This window comes from Mytilus galloprovincialis, chromosome 10, assembly GCF_965363235.1.
Source record: "Mytilus galloprovincialis chromosome 10, xbMytGall1.hap1.1, whole genome shotgun sequence".
NCBI lineage: Eukaryota > Metazoa > Mollusca > Bivalvia > Mytilida > Mytilidae > Mytilus > Mytilus galloprovincialis.
The window spans coordinates 38,918,234-38,936,114 of record NC_134847.1 but is presented as its reverse complement, the minus strand read 5'-3'; the positions used below and the strand labels follow the sequence as shown (position 1 = coordinate 38,936,114).

At 31.4% G+C, this 17,881-nt stretch overlaps 1 protein-coding gene across 1 annotated transcript in view; it reads left to right on the top strand.

The window, feature by feature from the left end:
* Nucleotides 1–566: 566 nt before the first annotated feature.
* Nucleotides 567–17,881, top strand: part of LOC143047534 (intraflagellar transport protein 88 homolog) — a 38,123-nt gene continuing 20,808 nt past the window's right edge. Inside the window, exons 1-14 of the mRNA XM_076220591.1 lie at nucleotides 567–666; nucleotides 6,340–6,446; nucleotides 7,012–7,080; nucleotides 7,779–7,926; nucleotides 8,706–8,772; nucleotides 9,338–9,428; nucleotides 9,875–9,979; nucleotides 10,481–10,583; nucleotides 11,015–11,129; nucleotides 12,162–12,393; nucleotides 13,672–13,742; nucleotides 14,346–14,432; nucleotides 16,858–16,957; nucleotides 17,147–17,233. Of these exons, the coding sequence (XP_076076706.1) occupies nucleotides 6,345–6,446; nucleotides 7,012–7,080; nucleotides 7,779–7,926; nucleotides 8,706–8,772; nucleotides 9,338–9,428; nucleotides 9,875–9,979; nucleotides 10,481–10,583; nucleotides 11,015–11,129; nucleotides 12,162–12,393; nucleotides 13,672–13,742; nucleotides 14,346–14,432; nucleotides 16,858–16,957; nucleotides 17,147–17,233 (1,377 nt within the window). The 5' untranslated portion in view covers nucleotides 567–666; nucleotides 6,340–6,344. The remainder of the gene's footprint in view (nucleotides 667–6,339; nucleotides 6,447–7,011; nucleotides 7,081–7,778; nucleotides 7,927–8,705; nucleotides 8,773–9,337; nucleotides 9,429–9,874; nucleotides 9,980–10,480; nucleotides 10,584–11,014; nucleotides 11,130–12,161; nucleotides 12,394–13,671; nucleotides 13,743–14,345; nucleotides 14,433–16,857; nucleotides 16,958–17,146; nucleotides 17,234–17,881) is intronic.

The window sequence follows — 17,881 nt, the reverse complement described above, 5'->3', positions numbered from 1 at the left end:
AAAATACTAATCCAAATATAAAGTATGAAGTCTAGTAAGGCTATTTTAAATTTTTGCTTTGACACCTTTCAGTGCTTTTTGGAGTTCAATGATCTTTCCCTAAACATTTTCCATCTGAACTTATTATTTTATTTAGGACAAATACCATATGTAGCGTATTTGTCATGAACATGCATGAAATATTTGCCACTGCACATTAAGCAACCAACAATCAATCAATATATAGGACATGGCCTTGGTATAAAGCTGATATTTAAGGTAGTGCCAGGTTTTTATCTTCAAAATACAGAATATTTCTTACTTTATTCAGTTTTTTTTTAATTAAGTCAAATAAGGGGAGTTAACTAAAGAAAATTAAATACAATTTTAAGAACCCCCCTCCCCCTTTCTCACCTCATCCACCCTAATGTTCATCCAAACTTTTTATTATTTAAAGTTTTTTTCATCCATCAGAAATCAACATTAAGCATGTTGAAGTCGAAGTTGACGTCAATAGAAAAAAGTAATAGAAAAGTGAAGTTGAGGTAAAGCTTGGTCGGTTACAGTAGTACTTATTTTGGTCGTTACTAAGGTTGAACTTCCGTAAACTTAAATTGAATTGTGGGAAATTCCAGTGTATATATATTTTTTTGGAGACACCGGAGTAAGGTGAAATTTGTTTGTTAGGTAAATCAACATAGTTAAAACAGTTTGGTACGGTGTAGCCTTTCAACTTTACAAGCACTTCTTCTTGTCTTGAAAGTTTGAAACTTCATCTTGTCATTAAACCTCAAATCTATATTTAATATGAGGCAGGCATTACCTGTAAATGGGGACGAAGTCTGTATGAATTATTTTTTGTAACTTAAAATTATTTGTCAAAAACAAAGACACGGAAATACCGTAACGTTTCCGATTTTGGTTCTGTTGTTAGGGATTTTAGTTGTGACGTTATTTAAATTATGACGTCATATGCAATGTAAACAAAGAAACGCTATCATTAGGTAACGTTTTTTCATATCAAGGAATTATTAAAAATGAAATGGGTATTGCGCGTTCCTTCCTATTTTATACTAAACTGATAAATATATATTTTACTCAAAGTTTCATACAAACGAGACCGGAAAAAGGAAGTATATTGTACATTTCTGCGCAGGTCCGGGATTTCAAAACATGACATAAAAAAAATTTAACGATTTTGAGTTCATTAGTACAATGAAAAATTCGGGAAATTTTCCCGATTTTTTTTTTTATTGAATTTTCTACTGTTATTGGGGACTTCGTCCCCATATAACTTATATATAATATAAGACACAAATCACCTCGAGCTCAGTCTCAGACTGACAGTGACAGACAGTCTGTCACTAGTCCAAAACTGTCAGAGAGGTTGGGGAATCTAATTGTTTAAGTAAAAGTATTCTACAAATTAAATAAAAAACACTAGGGAAGTGATCGCCTCGGCGCATGCGTGGGGAAAGAAGGTCGATCTATTTGGAGCTGACAATTTTTCTAAAATTATTGCGAATCGTGCCTTCATTATTACCATATTTTCATTTGTATCATCAAATTGGATGATTAACTGTAAATGTACACTACATTGTAAAAAAATATTCACTTAAACATTTTTGTAAATTTTTTTTTTCCAAAATTCACTCACTGACTCTAGCAACACATAAACATCCGGTTTTTTGAACATCCGGTCTAAATTACGAACCATCCTATTACTATCTTCTGACTAACAAGGCTATCTATTCCTTCATTACCTGCGACCCTGTGGAGCCCAGGGTACGAAGATCTAACATGTCATATTAACAGGTAAAAGGTAACAATACATATAATATTATTATACTTGACCTATATAGTTAACATTTAAATCAACTAGATATAAGACCATGGCCTTTGCATGTCCACTAACTCTCTATACTCTAGTGACTGGCCTGATACTCCTGAAGCTATGCAATCAGCCTATACAAACAAACAACCAGGAAACTAGTCCAATAAACACCATTGGCAACTTACATGCAATAAAATCAGTAAACTTCTCAAACTTTAGAGAAATTGTACAACACCTTAAATCAAAAAATGTGAAAGCATCAAACCAATACCTATTCCTAATGTTACTAGCTCTTTCCGGCGACACAGAGCTAAACCCAGGACCTAGAACACCTAAATGGCCCTGTGGTACATGTGAAAAAGCAGTCACTTGGAGCCAAAAAGCTATCTGTTGCGATACATGTAACATCTGGTACCATGCAAACTGCCAAGGCATGCCATCCCTAAACTACAAATGCTTGGATTCATCAAACATATCCTGGCATTGTATACAATGTGGAATGCCTAACTTTTCATCATCAATATTCGACCTATCATCACTCGAAACATCTAATTCATTTGACCCCCTACATGACCAATCAGTGGGAAACTTTAGCTTACAACCTACTGCATCCTCAACACCGAAAAAACAGGTGAACAAGCGAACTCAATGTAAAAGAGAAACACCTCTGAAAATTTTAAACATCAATTTTCAGTCACTTAAAAATAAAAGACAAGAATTACAAGAAATCTTAATATCAACTAAACCTGACATCATCATAGGTACTGAAACCTGGCTCAATAAAGACATATTATCATCTGAATTTTTCCCAATGATAGACTATACTGTATATAGGAAAGACCGACCTCTAAGCAATAAAAATCTTAGCCATGGAGGTGTACTCATTGCAGTAACAACAAACTTACTATCTGAAGAAATAAGAGATCTACAAACAGACTCAGAATCTATTTGGGTACAAATAAACATGACAAATGCCAGGAAGTTAATTGTTGGAAGTTATTATCGACCTCCATCTGATAATGGCACATCCATTGAACAGCTTAAAATCTCACTAGATCGCATAAACCAAAATACAAAATCTACAATCATTCTTGGTGGCGACTTTAATCTTGGGCACATAAACTGGGATATTCCATGCACCATCCCGAGTAAACCAGACATTAAGCTACATGAACAACTCCTAAATATTATAAATGAACATTCACTTGAGCAGATTGTAAAAAAGCCCACTAGGGGAGACAGAACACTTGATCTTATTTTCACCAACATACCAAGCATAGTCAACAAAGTGGAGACTATGCCTCCTATCGGAAATGCAGACCATGATATCGTCTATGCAGAATGTGCACTATCTCTCAAACGCAACAAGAAAATGCCACGAAAAACTTACCAGTACAGAAAAGCTAACTGGGAAAACATCAAACAAGATGTGAACAAACTCACACAAGAAATCAAAGGTCATTACCATAGTTCATCTACTGATGAACTATGGAATACATTTACAGAAAGACTACTTCAATCAGTCAAGAAAAACATCCCCCAGAAAACAATCACAAACAAGAAAAAACTACCCTGGGTTGATAAAACATTAAAAATCATGATAAACAAAGTTAAAAGACTACATAAAAAGAGCAAAAACAGTCCAGAGCAAATGAAAAAATACAAATACTTAAAAAGAACATTACAAAAAGAAATGCGTAATGCCTACTGGAATTACATTGAAAAAATGATATTTGACCTACCAGTAGATGAACCAGATGACAACATCAGAAAAAAACAACCTAAGAACTTGTTTACATACATAAAAAGTATGAAAAATGACAATACAGGCATTGCTGCACTTAGAAAAGATGGTAAACTTACTGACAATACATCTGACAAAACTAACATTCTAAATAGTCAGTTTCAAAAAGCATTTTCCGAAGAAACAACAAGTGAACCCATTCCGGATAAAGGAAAATCGAACTATCCAAAAATGAACAAGATCACCATCTCCAAGAAAGGTGTCATAAAATTACTGGACAAGATCAATCCTAACAAAGCAACTGGTCCAGATCAAATTTGCGGAACAGTACTCAAAGAACTTAGTAGTGACATTTCAACCGCAATCACCTACATCTTCCAAAAATCACTCGACACAGGAAAAATCCCAAAAGATTGGAAACATGCAAATGTCTGTCCTGTTTTTAAAAAAGGTGATAAACACAACGCAATAAATTATAGACCCATATCTCTCACATGCATACTTTGTAAGATCATGGAACACATAATAGCCAGTAGTATGATGGACCACCTAGAAAATAACAATATTTTGTACGACCTTCAACACGGATTTCGAGCAAATAGATCATGCGAAACCCAACTAGTATCCTTCATCCAAGAACTAGCAAAAAATAACAACAGTAACATCCAAACGGACATAATTGTGATGGACTTTGCCAAAGCCTTTGACAAAGTTCCTCACAAAAGACTCCTCTACAAACTAAAACATTATGGCATTGATGACAACACCTTAAAATGGATAGAAGATTTTCTCACATCTCGGACACAAACAGTGATCATTGATGGTGTTCAGTCAGACAAAATAAACGTAACATCTGGTGTTCCCCAAGGAACAGTTTTGGGTCCGATCCTTTTCCTTGTATACATAAACGACTTTAACGAATACATCAAACACAGTACCCTCAGATTATTTGCAGATGATAGCATAATTTATAAAACAATACGAAACAAAGAAGACACACAAAAACTGCAAGAAGATCTCACATCAGCTGCAAAATGGGAGAAGGACTGGCTCATGTCATTCCATCCAGACAAGTGCTCAGTCCTTCAGATAACAACTAAGAAAAACCCATTAAATTTTGACTATACTCTCCACCAACATGTACTTCAAAAAGAAACATCCACAAAATATCTGGGAATAACTATACAAACTGATCTCAAATGGAACAAACATGTAAACAATATCACAGCTGCAGCCACACAAAAGCTGAACTTTATTAAAAGGAATCTAAAAGTCAACTCAAAAACAGTCAAAGAAAAAGCATACATTGCACTAGTAAGACCAAAGCTAGAATACAGCAGCTGCGTCTGGGACCCGCACACCAAATCTCAAACACACCAACTTGAGATGGTCCAGCGCAGAGCAGCAAGGTACACCTGCAACAGATACCATAACACCAGCTCAGTCACTGAAATGCTACAAACTCTAAATTGGGCAACACTTGAGAAAAGGCGAATTAGAACCCGCATCATTTTCCTCTACAAAATTATACATCATCTTGTTGCCATATATCCGACAGACCTACTTACACAATCTGATACAAGAACACGACAACATTCACATATTTACTCTTTCAGACCCATACAAACCACTAAAGACTCATACAAGTATTCATTCTACCCTAGAACCATCTTGCAATGGAACCTTCTCCCAGTAGCTGCAGTTCAATGTACTACTCTTGAAAGCTTCCGAGAACAGATTCCAATATCTGTTCTCAATAAACATCTTAACATTTAAATAAATTCCACAATGTATATAGTTTTAACCAAAATGTATAGTACAAAAACAGAAGAAAAAGTTATAAATGTTGAAATTTTTATTTTTATTTTTGTATTTTTCACTGTAAACATGGTAAATAAAATGTATATCCCACGCACGCGCGGCATAGTAAAATCAGTGCCCGGCACGTTATCATCAGTATGTTGATGGAGTGCTGAATTATAAAGAAGAAGAAAGCAAACATCCTCTCCTATTACACATGGGCTTAGCTGGAAATTATCTTTACTGATGTTATATCTTATTCTTATACTTTATATATATATATTCCAGGATCATCTTTAAGAAAAAAAATATAGTCCAAATAATTATGATGTCTTTCAAGGCTTTTTTTTTTTTTTACTGGGATGCCTTCCTCTGAACGTCACAACACTGAAGCCATTTTTTTACGTCTCGTCTAAGAGCGAATTTTTGGGGGAACTTTAAGACCCATATATATTTTGGCATGTAAGACATTTAATCTTCATTTGCGGCTAATAAATTTTACATTTATACAAAGTCATACCTTTTTTGTGCTTATTTCATGTATTTAAATATATATGCAAAATATTTCCAGAAATATATGCAAAAAAAATGTCAAATGATAAAAAAACATCTGATTCCATTTGACATGTTTGAGGCGGGCAAATATTTATTGTTTTCAAAATGATATCCCAGATTTTCCATGAAACATCACTTCCGGTCAATCGGTAAAATTTGAATTTCCCTGGACGATTGATTAACATTATTATATCCAGGAAATTGGGTCTGTCAAATTTTACCAAGTTGCATATATTCGTCATGATATTATAACAAATAGAATATGTATATGAATTTATAAATTTAGAATTGAAAGTTAGAATGCATTATTTAAATTATTATTATGTGAAAACAAAAGTATTATAGTATAAATAGTGTGTGGATGTACAATGTTGGTAATGAACGTCATTACAATTAGAAGACTTCTCATATTTTTTTTATTTATCAGTATAGATGAACCGAATGAGTATGATGGAGCAAACTAATTTAGCGGGAGAAGATGAGGATGAGATGTATTCAGGATTCAATGATTATAATGCCACTTTAGATACAGATGTAAGTAACTTTATATTGGATAGCAGTTCACAATATGCATATGATCTACAGGAAGAAGCTTATATTAAATTTGGAATGAAAATGGGAAATGTTTCTAAGAGACAACAACAAGACCAAATAAGGGAGTTAAAAACAGCTGAAGGCCACCAATGGGTCTTCAACACAGCAAGAAAATCCTGCATGGAGAAGCAAACTTCAGGTTGCTCCTTAACAAAAATGCATGCTAGTTCCGTAAAAAATTGATGTCATACCAAACTCCAAAAATACAAATGAACTAAAATTAAAAAACATACACAACTTGACAAGAATACTGAGATCACACATGAGAGCAATCTGAATTTTTTTCTATCCTAGTACTATGTTGGTATAAAATATGATGTCATTTCTACATTTTTATGAAACTACTTTTTAGAAATGTATTTTAGCATGTTTAGGAAAAGAAGTTCTATGTCCTTATACAATGTAATTCTTTTTTTAAAATGAAATTGTAACATACAGTAATTACATGTATTGTGATAATGCATGTGCACTCTTTTACATATGATTTTTTTCTGTTATTAAACAGGATCTACAGCATGATGAGAGTTTTCAGAAAGCTGTAATGAGAACAAGTCATGGTAGAAGACCACCTCCAGTAAGTACAGAACCATGTATATTTTTTCTGATACATTTAAAACAAGAAGATGTAGTATATGTAATTGCCAATGAGACAACTCATGTATTGTCAGTTCTTTTGCATTGTACCACCTGTAAAAACATGAAAAACTTGTCAGATTATTTTTGTCATCTCACTGAACATTGTATATAATTCCTGCAATATCTCTGCAGTCATAAATAGTCATATAAGCTTTTTGATGATAATTTACACATATAATTTGTGTTGCACTGTTTATTTCTTGTGAACTTGGAAAAAAAACATAATGTAAAAAATACCCCAGTCTATACCAGAGATTCTATTTCAAATATAAAGGATTTTTGGTATTATATATCTGCATTGTTTTTAATTATTTTTTTGTGTTATACAGAGTTATTCATATTAGTTGACCAGTAAAATGAGCAAATCTGTATCTTACAACGTGAATGGAAGTCCTTTTAAATTTAACTTAAACATGAATACAAGTTTGTAATATAGCCTAGGTGGTCGAGTGGTCTAGTGTGTCAGGCACAGTGCAAAGCAATTTGGTGCCACGATACATGTATCTCAGTAGCATGAGTTTCAATCCCGGCCAGGGAAGAACAATAAATGTGCAGCCAAAAATTTACAGATCTAACATTGTTGGGCTAATGTTCAGACGAATTAAATATATATATAGATTGTACTTTCCATTTTAGACTGGAAAGATTCCTGGAACAGCTGCCAAGGGGCGAGGAGCCATGCCATCTTCAATGGGACGCTTGACCACTGGCCAAGCTGGAGGTGAAATGGCTAGACCAATGACAGCTGTAAGAGCTGCAGGTTATACCTCTTTTGGAAACAGAGGTATGTGTAATTTAAGGTGGTACATAACACTTCAGGGAGATAACTCTGTAAAAATTAGCTGTGTGTTTACATCCCAATCTATTGTTAGGAAATATTAAGCTTCTCAATGATCAAAAATTGTGTTTTTAAACTGCTATATATCTAATGATAATTTTCCAAAAAGTGTGTTTAAGTTTTGGGAAATTTTTATATTTTTATCAAAGGGTCAAATGAAATATTTTGTCCAAATTTTTATCAAAGGGTCAAATGAAATATTTTGTCCATATTTTTATCAAAGGGTCAAATGAAATATTTTGTCCATATTTTTATCAAAGGGTCAAATGAAATATTTTGTCCATATTTTATCATGTTTATGAAAATTAAACGAGCAAAATTTATTTTAGTCAAGGTGTTTGGTACCATGCACTATGAAGACTTGGAACAAGACTGCAATTTTTTTGTCTGATGATAAGGTTACATAAGAAAAACCACTATTTTAGAATAAGAGCTTGTAGTTATATTTGGTAAACTCATCAAGGTTATAAAAGTGAGAACATTTTACAAACATTGATTATGCAGTCTTTGAAAATACGTGTCAGGATTCTTCTTTGACAAACTGTTTGAACCAGGAGTTATATTACATTTAAACAGGAACCATCAGCACACAAAGTGTATTTGTGAGGACACAAAACACTTTAAGGTTAAAGAATTACACGAATGCAGTTTCATTTTCTTTTTTAACTGAAAATTTTAATGTTGTGATTGTGTTGTGTTTATGTACATTTTTTGTTATTTTCTAGGTGCAGGTTTTGATCCTTTAAATCAGTCTGGACCAGCTCCACCACTTGAACCAAAGCCAGAGGATACGTAGGTTTTCTTAGTAGAAGTTTCTTAAATATTTTACATTGTGTAACACTAATTTGTACTGTATGGTAATGAAATAGGAGGTGCAAAAGTACATCACATAAATGAAATTTTACAAAGATTCACAAAATTCTGTTTAGGTTTCAAGAGCATATAATTACAGTAATATCTGCACACTATAGTATACATTTGTAATTGCTTCCCATATTATTAGAATTGAATCAAACTTTCTCAGTATAATGCCATTGTCCACCTGTTATTTTGTTTTCTTGATCTGAATTTTTTGGGTTTTTTTTCATTGCTTTAGATGATGTCATTTAATGAAGAGAAATTTCACCCTGTCAGAATCTATATGATTGTGGGTCAAGTCATTTTTCCTATACCATTATGAAAAAAACATGTTACACCATTGGTTGGATAATCATTGTTTAGAACATTGTCAACCAAACACAAATTAGTGCATGATTTTGAAAATTATTGTCAACCAACCAGAATCTGAAATTGTAAATCACTACTTATTCAGAAGTATATTATTATGTTTTTATCTATTTATGATTTGTTTTAATAGGCCAGAAGAGAAAATAAAACAACTTGAGAAGAAAGTAAATGAGCTAATAGAAGAAAGCTGCTTTGCAAACAGTACTGGTGATCTTAGTCTGGTAATTTATATATTTGGAATTATTTGTTATAGATTTTGTTTGTGTCTGTTATAAATATGAAACAGCTAACCATAAAAAAATACTGAATAAAAAAGGCAATTTATATATATATCACTTTCTAAAACAATGGATTTCTAGACAATTATATATATGTGTGTTGTGATAGTAATCATTTGTTACAATAAGATAAAAACTTACTACTCAAGCACAGATTTAATGGTAGAATAAGTATATTTATTGATATCTTGAACATGTTGAAGATTTCTTTTCATATTTCACCCAAAGACAAATATTTAAAATTGCATGCCCAAGGGTAAAATAGCCTTTAAAAATTAAATAGTTGCATGTTTTATTCTCAACAAAAATTTAACAGTGAAAACAATTATATTAGTCAGGTCAATGGATATAATCTGGATCATGTTTTAATGATACTGTTTACTTTTTAGGCATTGGAGAAAGCTAAAGAAGCTGGTAGGAAAGAGAGAGTATTGGTGAGACAGAGAGAGCAACAGTCCATGGGAGACTCGATTAATCTGGATCTTACTTATTCGGTTAGTATTTTGTTAAGTTATTAAAAAGATTGAAGGAATATTCAATCATTTAGACTGCCAAGTTGGAGCAAGATCAAAATTAATTGGAAGTGTTAGCTATGTAATAAAAAAAAGTCATAAGGGTCCTGCTGAACCCAGAGTATCGGCTACTTTTGCTGTTAGTTGCAGGCTCAACAAAAATTGGAAAAAAATTACTAAAACTTTCCTCTGGATACTATCTTTTGATTGCAAGAACTTTCTATCCAAGTATGGTAAAAATCCAGGATGGTTTAAGAATCTAATAAATGTTTTAAAAACCTTGACTGCAGGCTGAATGTCATGTTAAATGTAAAAAAACTAAGTCCATTTATAAGTAAAATTCTAAGTAAACCAACTAGTTGAAGCTAAGAACCAAGTGATAATGTTGTATTTTCTCATTATGTGATTGCTCACTTTTATATCCCTTTTATTAAGGTATTACACTATTTTAGAAATTATAAACATTTTTCCTTTCTTTTATAGGTTCTTTTTAACTTGGCCAACCAGTATGCAGCTAATGAAATGTATAATGAAGCTCTGAATACTTACAATGTTATAGTGAAGAATAAAATGTTTTCAAATGCAGGTAAGTTAGCAGAAAGTATACAAAGTTTTCTTCAAAAGTCAGTGGATACAAATTAAAATAAAAAAAACATATGATTAATAGAATTTTCTAATCAACTGTTTTGTTCTTCCCAAGTATTAAATATGAAAATTGGCATGAAGTGATTTCTTTTGTAAGAATCAATTTCTTAAGATTCTGAAGCAATCTTAATTGTTTTTATACAGTGGATTTTTACCAAAAAGGCTCATTTAATTGAGTTTGTATGTTCATACTTGTTTTAAGTTTAATAACATTATAACAATTTACGATTTGTTTTTAAATTTAGGAGATCAGATTTATTATAATAGCTATCAAAATATTTACTTTATTTAGAAAAAGAAGATTTGAATTAAAGTGTGTTCATTTGTTAAGTTATACACTTGTATATATTCATTTGTTTTGTTACATTGTAGGACGTCTCAAGGTCAACATGGGAAATATATACTTTAAGCAGAGGAACTTTCCTAAATCTATCAAGTTTTACAGAATGGCCTTGGATCAGGTTCCTAATGCACATAAAGAAATGAGGTAAGAAGGTTTATTTTTGAAAAATGTGTTTTGTATACACATGTGTGTCTTTAAGATAAAAAGGTAAAAAAAAATATTCGATTAATTCTACTTTTGTACTTTTGGTATAACCTCAAATTTATTATCAAAACAAATGACAGACACATTTTTTTTTCTCTTTGTTTTTTGTGCTTGTAGAATTACTTTTCAAAATGCAACTAACACAGAATATAAATGTATGATATATTTTGTTGAATTCTCCTGGTTTCATCAGCAATTTTAAAAAAACACACGTAGGAACCATAACATCATTTTAGGGCTATGGGACATTGTTCCCAACTAGTAGTGCAATAAAATATATTTGAAGTAGAGACAAAAAAGGTTAAAAATATACCCTGAAGTCTTGTATTTATATTCATCTGATAAGACTTTTCATTTTGTTGACTGGACGGTGAATGATAGAACTAACTGAAAGAAAGGAATCATATTTGAAATAAATGAAAGATAAATAGTAAATTATGATTAAAATTCATAGTTTAAGGAAAAGACATCTATCTACACATTTTTTTCATTGACTTATTTTCATGACATTTACTAGAAGAAAAATAACTAGAATATGAATTGTGCAAATATTTCCAACTTTGATCTTCCCTTACATGAATATGCAATTCTTCATCAAATATACTAGTAAGCATATCATACATGTTCTTATAGATTCTCCTTCTGTTGTGGGAGATTTTCAATAGTAGATTAGAATTTAAATTTTCAAAGTATGAGCTTTAGAAGTTGAAAACATTACATTAAGGGGGTAGACCTTGGTTCAGGGAGATAACTCTTTAAATCATCAGTACGCTTGTAAAAGTCAAGTTCATCAATGTATTTTAAGCATTTACCTGAAACAGATTGAAAATAATCTATGTAACCTAGAAGCTTAGAATATATTTAAAAAAATCGTTGACACAAACGTACTGATGATTTTAAGAGTTATTTCCCTTAACCTAGGTCTACCTCCTTAAATGAACGATTTTTATACCTGTATCACTTGTATTTCAGAACAAAGATAATGCAAAACATAGGAATAGTGTTTACTAAGATGGGCCAGTATAATGATGCTATTACATCCTTTGAACATATCATGTCAGAAGCACCAAGTTTTAAGACTGGTTTTAACTTAATTCTTTGTTACTTTGCTCTTGGTGATCGTGAGAAAATGAAAAGAGCATTCCAGAAATTGTTGACAGTAGATTTAAAGGTTGATGATGAAGACAAATACCTGGCACATAGTGTAAGATCTCGTTTTAACATCTATTAGTGGGTCTCATTGGGTCTTAGCGTGACGCAGGATTGCTGATTTTTTGTAAGCGTGACACGTGAAAATTGATTTATTGTGCCGTGAAAACGGGAAATGAAGTCTAGCGGATACAGGAAATTACAAAAAAAATGAGAATTGCCTACGTACATAGTGTAAGCGGGATACAGGAATCTGACAAAACAGTAAGCGGGATTCAGGACCAGAACCCCCCAATGAGATCTTCCTATTACAATATAACTGTGGATTCATTTATTTTTGTGGATACCAATTTTTTGTGGATTGAGGAATGCCTGTATTGCCACCAAAGTCTGCATACAAACCTATAGAAAATTTGCAATTCTTTGAACATTTAAATTTGTGGTACAACTATAGCCACGAAATCCACAAAAATTGGTATCCAAATAATATTAATCAAATCAAATCAAATCAAATCTTTATTGTCATAAAACTACATATTTATAGTTGTGACACAACATAACAAATGAAAATAAAAAATAACAACAAGATCATTAATATACACAAAAAAGGTAAATATTTGAAGAGTCCCCTGTCCTCAGTTCAATAGAGAAAAAAAAGGATCCTAGCTTATTTACCTGAATGTGTGAAATTGGGTTGGGTATACATGTATATGTTATTTTATCTATGTCATTTAAATTTATAAAGTGGATATTCTCATTTATCAAAAAATCAAAATAAACTTTTCTATTATTATGGTTTCTATTACAATATAAAAAGAAATGAATTTCATCTTCAAATTAATGAATCCACAGTATTATTATTTTTTACATTTTCACTAATTCTATTTGATTGTTCTATTATTGTGAGAGGGTTTCTTTTTTTATGTTAATTTTGATAGTTGATATTTGCTTGTCATATGACAGCAAATTTAATATAAAAAAAGAGTACAATTTGCCATTTTAAATTTCACAAACATCTTTCAAGAATTAAATCTACAGGAAAAGAATAATTTGTGTGTACATTTAAAAGGTTATTTATACTTTCAAGTTCTCTTCCAAAATAAATCTCAAATGCTTTAAAGATTTTAGTGTCATTGAATTGCTGTAGTATTTATGTTCTCCTTCTTCTGTATACAGAATTAAGCACCTAAGTCATGTAGGTAGGAGAGTAAAATATTCTGATTTCCCCCACATCTTGTTTTAGTTTTCTTTAAGATGATCTAAGAAGATGTCGTAGCATTTTCAATTAACCTGTTTTAAATTTATTTCTCATTCTAATTGATTTTATTTTCAGGATGATAAACAATACAACTTGGTTGTAGAAGTAATAAAGAATGATTCTTTGAGACAAAATGAAAGAGCAAGGTAATAATATACAAATTAGAACATGATACAAAACAAAAAAAGTAAGTTAGTACATACCACAAGGCAAAAAGATAATTTTACATGAATTGGTATGTGACACAAAACAAAAAACAAAAATTGGTACATGATACACACAAATAAAATAAAAAAAAATTGATACATGACTGAAAAAAACAAAAAACAAATAGGTACATGATACACAAAACAAATTAAAAAAAATTGGTACATGATGCACACACACACAAAAATTGGAACATGATGCACACACAAACACAAAAAAAAATGACCTTGAACAAGAAAACAAGTTGTCTTTTGTTTTCTGCAGATAATAGTTCCTTGCCTTGTCATTATTTACTTTTTCTATAAAAAGCTATTTTAAAAATATATATCAGTGTTTCTTTTGAAACATTGATTGTCAGATATTACTATGTCGTCTCTATTTATTGGAAGATATATGTGTATATGTTTTATATAGGATTTTAATAGATTTTCAAGAAATTGAATAGCACTATAAAAAAAAATATTCTAAAACGGGAAATTGTTCAAAGAAATGAACAGTTGTAAAAAAATATTGAATAACTGATTTATATTTACATATTGTAGGAAATATGAAGCTGAGAATTGTATAAAAACTGCAGCTAAGATTATCTCTCCTGCCATAGAACCAACATTTGCATCTGGATATGACTGGTAATGAAATGTTTTATCGACCTAAAAGCAGCATGTCCCAAGAAACATTCATTATTCTCAGAGTTAAAATAGTTTCTTACTGAAAACAGCCTCCTTAACATAAAAATGGTCAATCTAGTTTGCTAGTACTCAAACCTATCACAATTAGCTCTCCTGATCTATAGTGCTTTTAGAATTGAGTTAATTTTTCTTAACTTAAATAAAAAAGGCGCTGTAAATATGAACTTTTCTTGAATTTTTATACGACCGCAAAATTTGAAAAATTTTTCGTCGTATATTGCTATCACGTTGTCGTCGTCGTCGTCCGAATACTTTTAGTTTTCGCACTCTAACTTTAGTAAAAGTGAATGGAAATCTATGAAATTTTAACACAAGGTTTATGACCACAAAAGGAAGGTTGGTATTGATTTTGGGAGTTTTGGTCCCAACATTTTAGGAATTAGGGGCCAAAAAGGGCCCAAATAAGCATTTTCTTGGTTTTCGCACTATAACTTTAGTTTAAGTGAATAGAAATCTATGAAATTTTGACACAAGGTTTATGACCACAAAAGGAAGGTTGGGATTGATTTTGGGAGTTTTGGTTCCAACAGTATAGGAATTAAGGGCCAAAAAAGGGCCCAAATAAGCATTATTCTTGGTTTTCGCACAATAACTTTAGTATAAGTAAATAGAAATCAATGAAATTTTAAAACAAGGTTTATGACTACAAAAGGAAGGTTGGGATTGATTTTTGGAGTTGAGGTCACAACAGTTTATGAATTAGGGGCCAAAAAGGGGCCCAAATAAGCATTATTCTTGGTTTACGCACCATAACTTTAGTATAAGTAAATAGAAATCTATGAAATTTAAACACAAGGTTTATGACCATAAAAGGAAGGTTGGGTTTGATTTTGGGAGTTTTGGTCCTAACAGTTTAGGAATAAGGGGCCCAAAGGGTCCAAAATTGAATTTTGTGTGATTTCATCTAACTTTATATGTAGATTCTTAATTTTTGGTCCTGTTTTCAAATTGGTCTACATTAAGGTCCAAAGGGTCCAAAATTAAACTTAGTTTGATTTTAACAAAATTTGAATCCTTGGGGTTCTTTGATATGCTGAATTTAAAAATGTACTTAGATTTTTAATTATTGGCCTAGTTTTCAAGTTGGTCCAAATGGGGGTCCAAAATTAAACTTTGTTTGATTTCATCAAAAATTGAATAAATGGGTTCTTTGATATGCCGATTCTAACTATATATGTAGATTCTTAATTTTTGGTCCAGTTTTCAAATTGGTCTACATTAAGGTCCAAAGGGTCCAAAATTAAACTAAGTTTGATTTCAACAAAAATTAAATTCTTGGGCTTATTTGATATGCTTTATCTAAATATGTACTTTGATTTTTGATTATGGGCCCAGTCTTCAAGTTGGTCCAAATCAGGATTCCATATCAAGTATTGTGCAATAGCAAGAAATTTTCAATTGCACAGTATTGCACAATAGCAAGAAATATCTAATTGCACAATATTGTGCAATAGCAATTAATTTTCAATTGGAGTTTTCTTTCTTTGTATAGAATAGTAGTTGATAATATATGTTGGAAATTTGCCAGACATGACTATGATGTCATTTTCTATTTTTATTTGCCAATAACTTTATGTAAATAACTTCATTGGAAATTTGCCAATATAAAATGTTGCTGATGAAGCTTTTTTTCCTTATCTTATATCTAAAATGTTTTTAGATAGTGTATGTTGGACATTTGCCAGACATGACTATGATGTCATTTTCTATTTTTATTTGCCAATAACTTTATGTAAATAACTTCATTGGAAATTTGCCTTTTGGAAAAAGGGAAACGGGGATGTGAAAAAAAGGGGGGTGGGTTTAAATTTTTCTCATTTCAGATTTCATAAATAAAAAGAAAATTTCTTCAAACATTTTTTTGAGAGGATTAATATTCAACAGCATAGTGAATTGCTCAAAGGCAAAAAAAAACCTTTTAAGTTCATTAGACCACATTCATTCTGTGTCAGAAACCTATGCTGTGTCAACTATTTAATTTTAGATTTAAAAAGTTTGAAGAAGAAATCTTTAATTGATTTGTAAAATCTTGACATTTGTTTTGTGTAAAAAAAAACCATGTATTGTCAAAAATTTGATCACAATCCAAATTCAGAGCTGTATCACGCTTGAATGTTTTGTCCATACTTGCCCCAACTGTTCAGGGTTCGACCTATGCGGTCGTATAAAGCTGCGCCCTGCGGAGCACCTGGTTTAATATAATCACAGTTTTCTTTGGGCGGAGGGAATGAATTGTATATGCTGCCTACAGGATACATTAATTGTATGGCCTATACACCTGTGTAGGGATACAGGCCCTTCAGAATGATACAAATATACCTGCTTTTGATATTTGTTTTTTTTTCATTTTTTTTATTTTTTTCAGGTGTGTTGACCAGGTGAAGAACTCACAGTACCTTGATTTAGCACATGACCTTGAAATTGACAAGGCCATCATGTATCTTAAACAAAAAGACTTTAATCAGGTAATACATACATCTCTTTTTATTGTGTGATATAAATCTGAAAGTACCACAGCTGTTCATATTGATGTATTTATCAAATTATTATTTCTATTTCAATTTCATTTCAACATTTGCATAATCAAAATTATTAAATATTATTAAAAGACGAGACATATCTATGTGATAACTGTTTATGTTTAAATTTGACAGGCTATAGAGACTCTGAAGTCATTTGAGAAGAAAGATTCCAAGGTGGCAAGTACAGCCGCAACTAATTTATCATTCCTCTACTTTTTGGTAAGTATTTAGGAGTTGGATCTCTTGCTTATTATTGTTAAGTTGATATTCCATTTGTTTTGATATTTTACTGTGTGCAATGTAATGTATGCATGAAGTCACCTAATACACTACATTTTTGATGCAATGAGTAATACAAGAATCTGAAAGAAAGTGAGCATCAGTACCACGTGGAGCAAAGCAAAATCATCAATAGAATTATGCTTTACAAAAAGCATAAAAGCATGAATGATGTATGATTGCCTATAAATTCTTATATATTAAATTAGTGGATAGTTGTCTTATTGGCAATCATATCTCTGGCTCTTCACTTTATAAGACTTTTAAAATGTTTTGGGGGGTAAAAGGATGGTGTTTCACTATCCCAAACAATATTTATTAATAAAGTTTGAGTTAACTAGTTTTGATACCATGGGATTTTGCATTCATATATGAGGCACCATAAGAGATGTTTGTGCACGATTGTGTGATTGTTGTATCCATGTAATAAATATGTCAAAAATTTGGTTTATTAATCAGCATCTAGCAAAATAGGTCATTTTGGTCTATCATATGCTTTTGTGACCTCTCCGTCAAGTTTCTATTTTTTATTCATCTTTTGTACTGTAAAATGTAGTATGATTAAAATTTGCATGTAGACTTTAATAA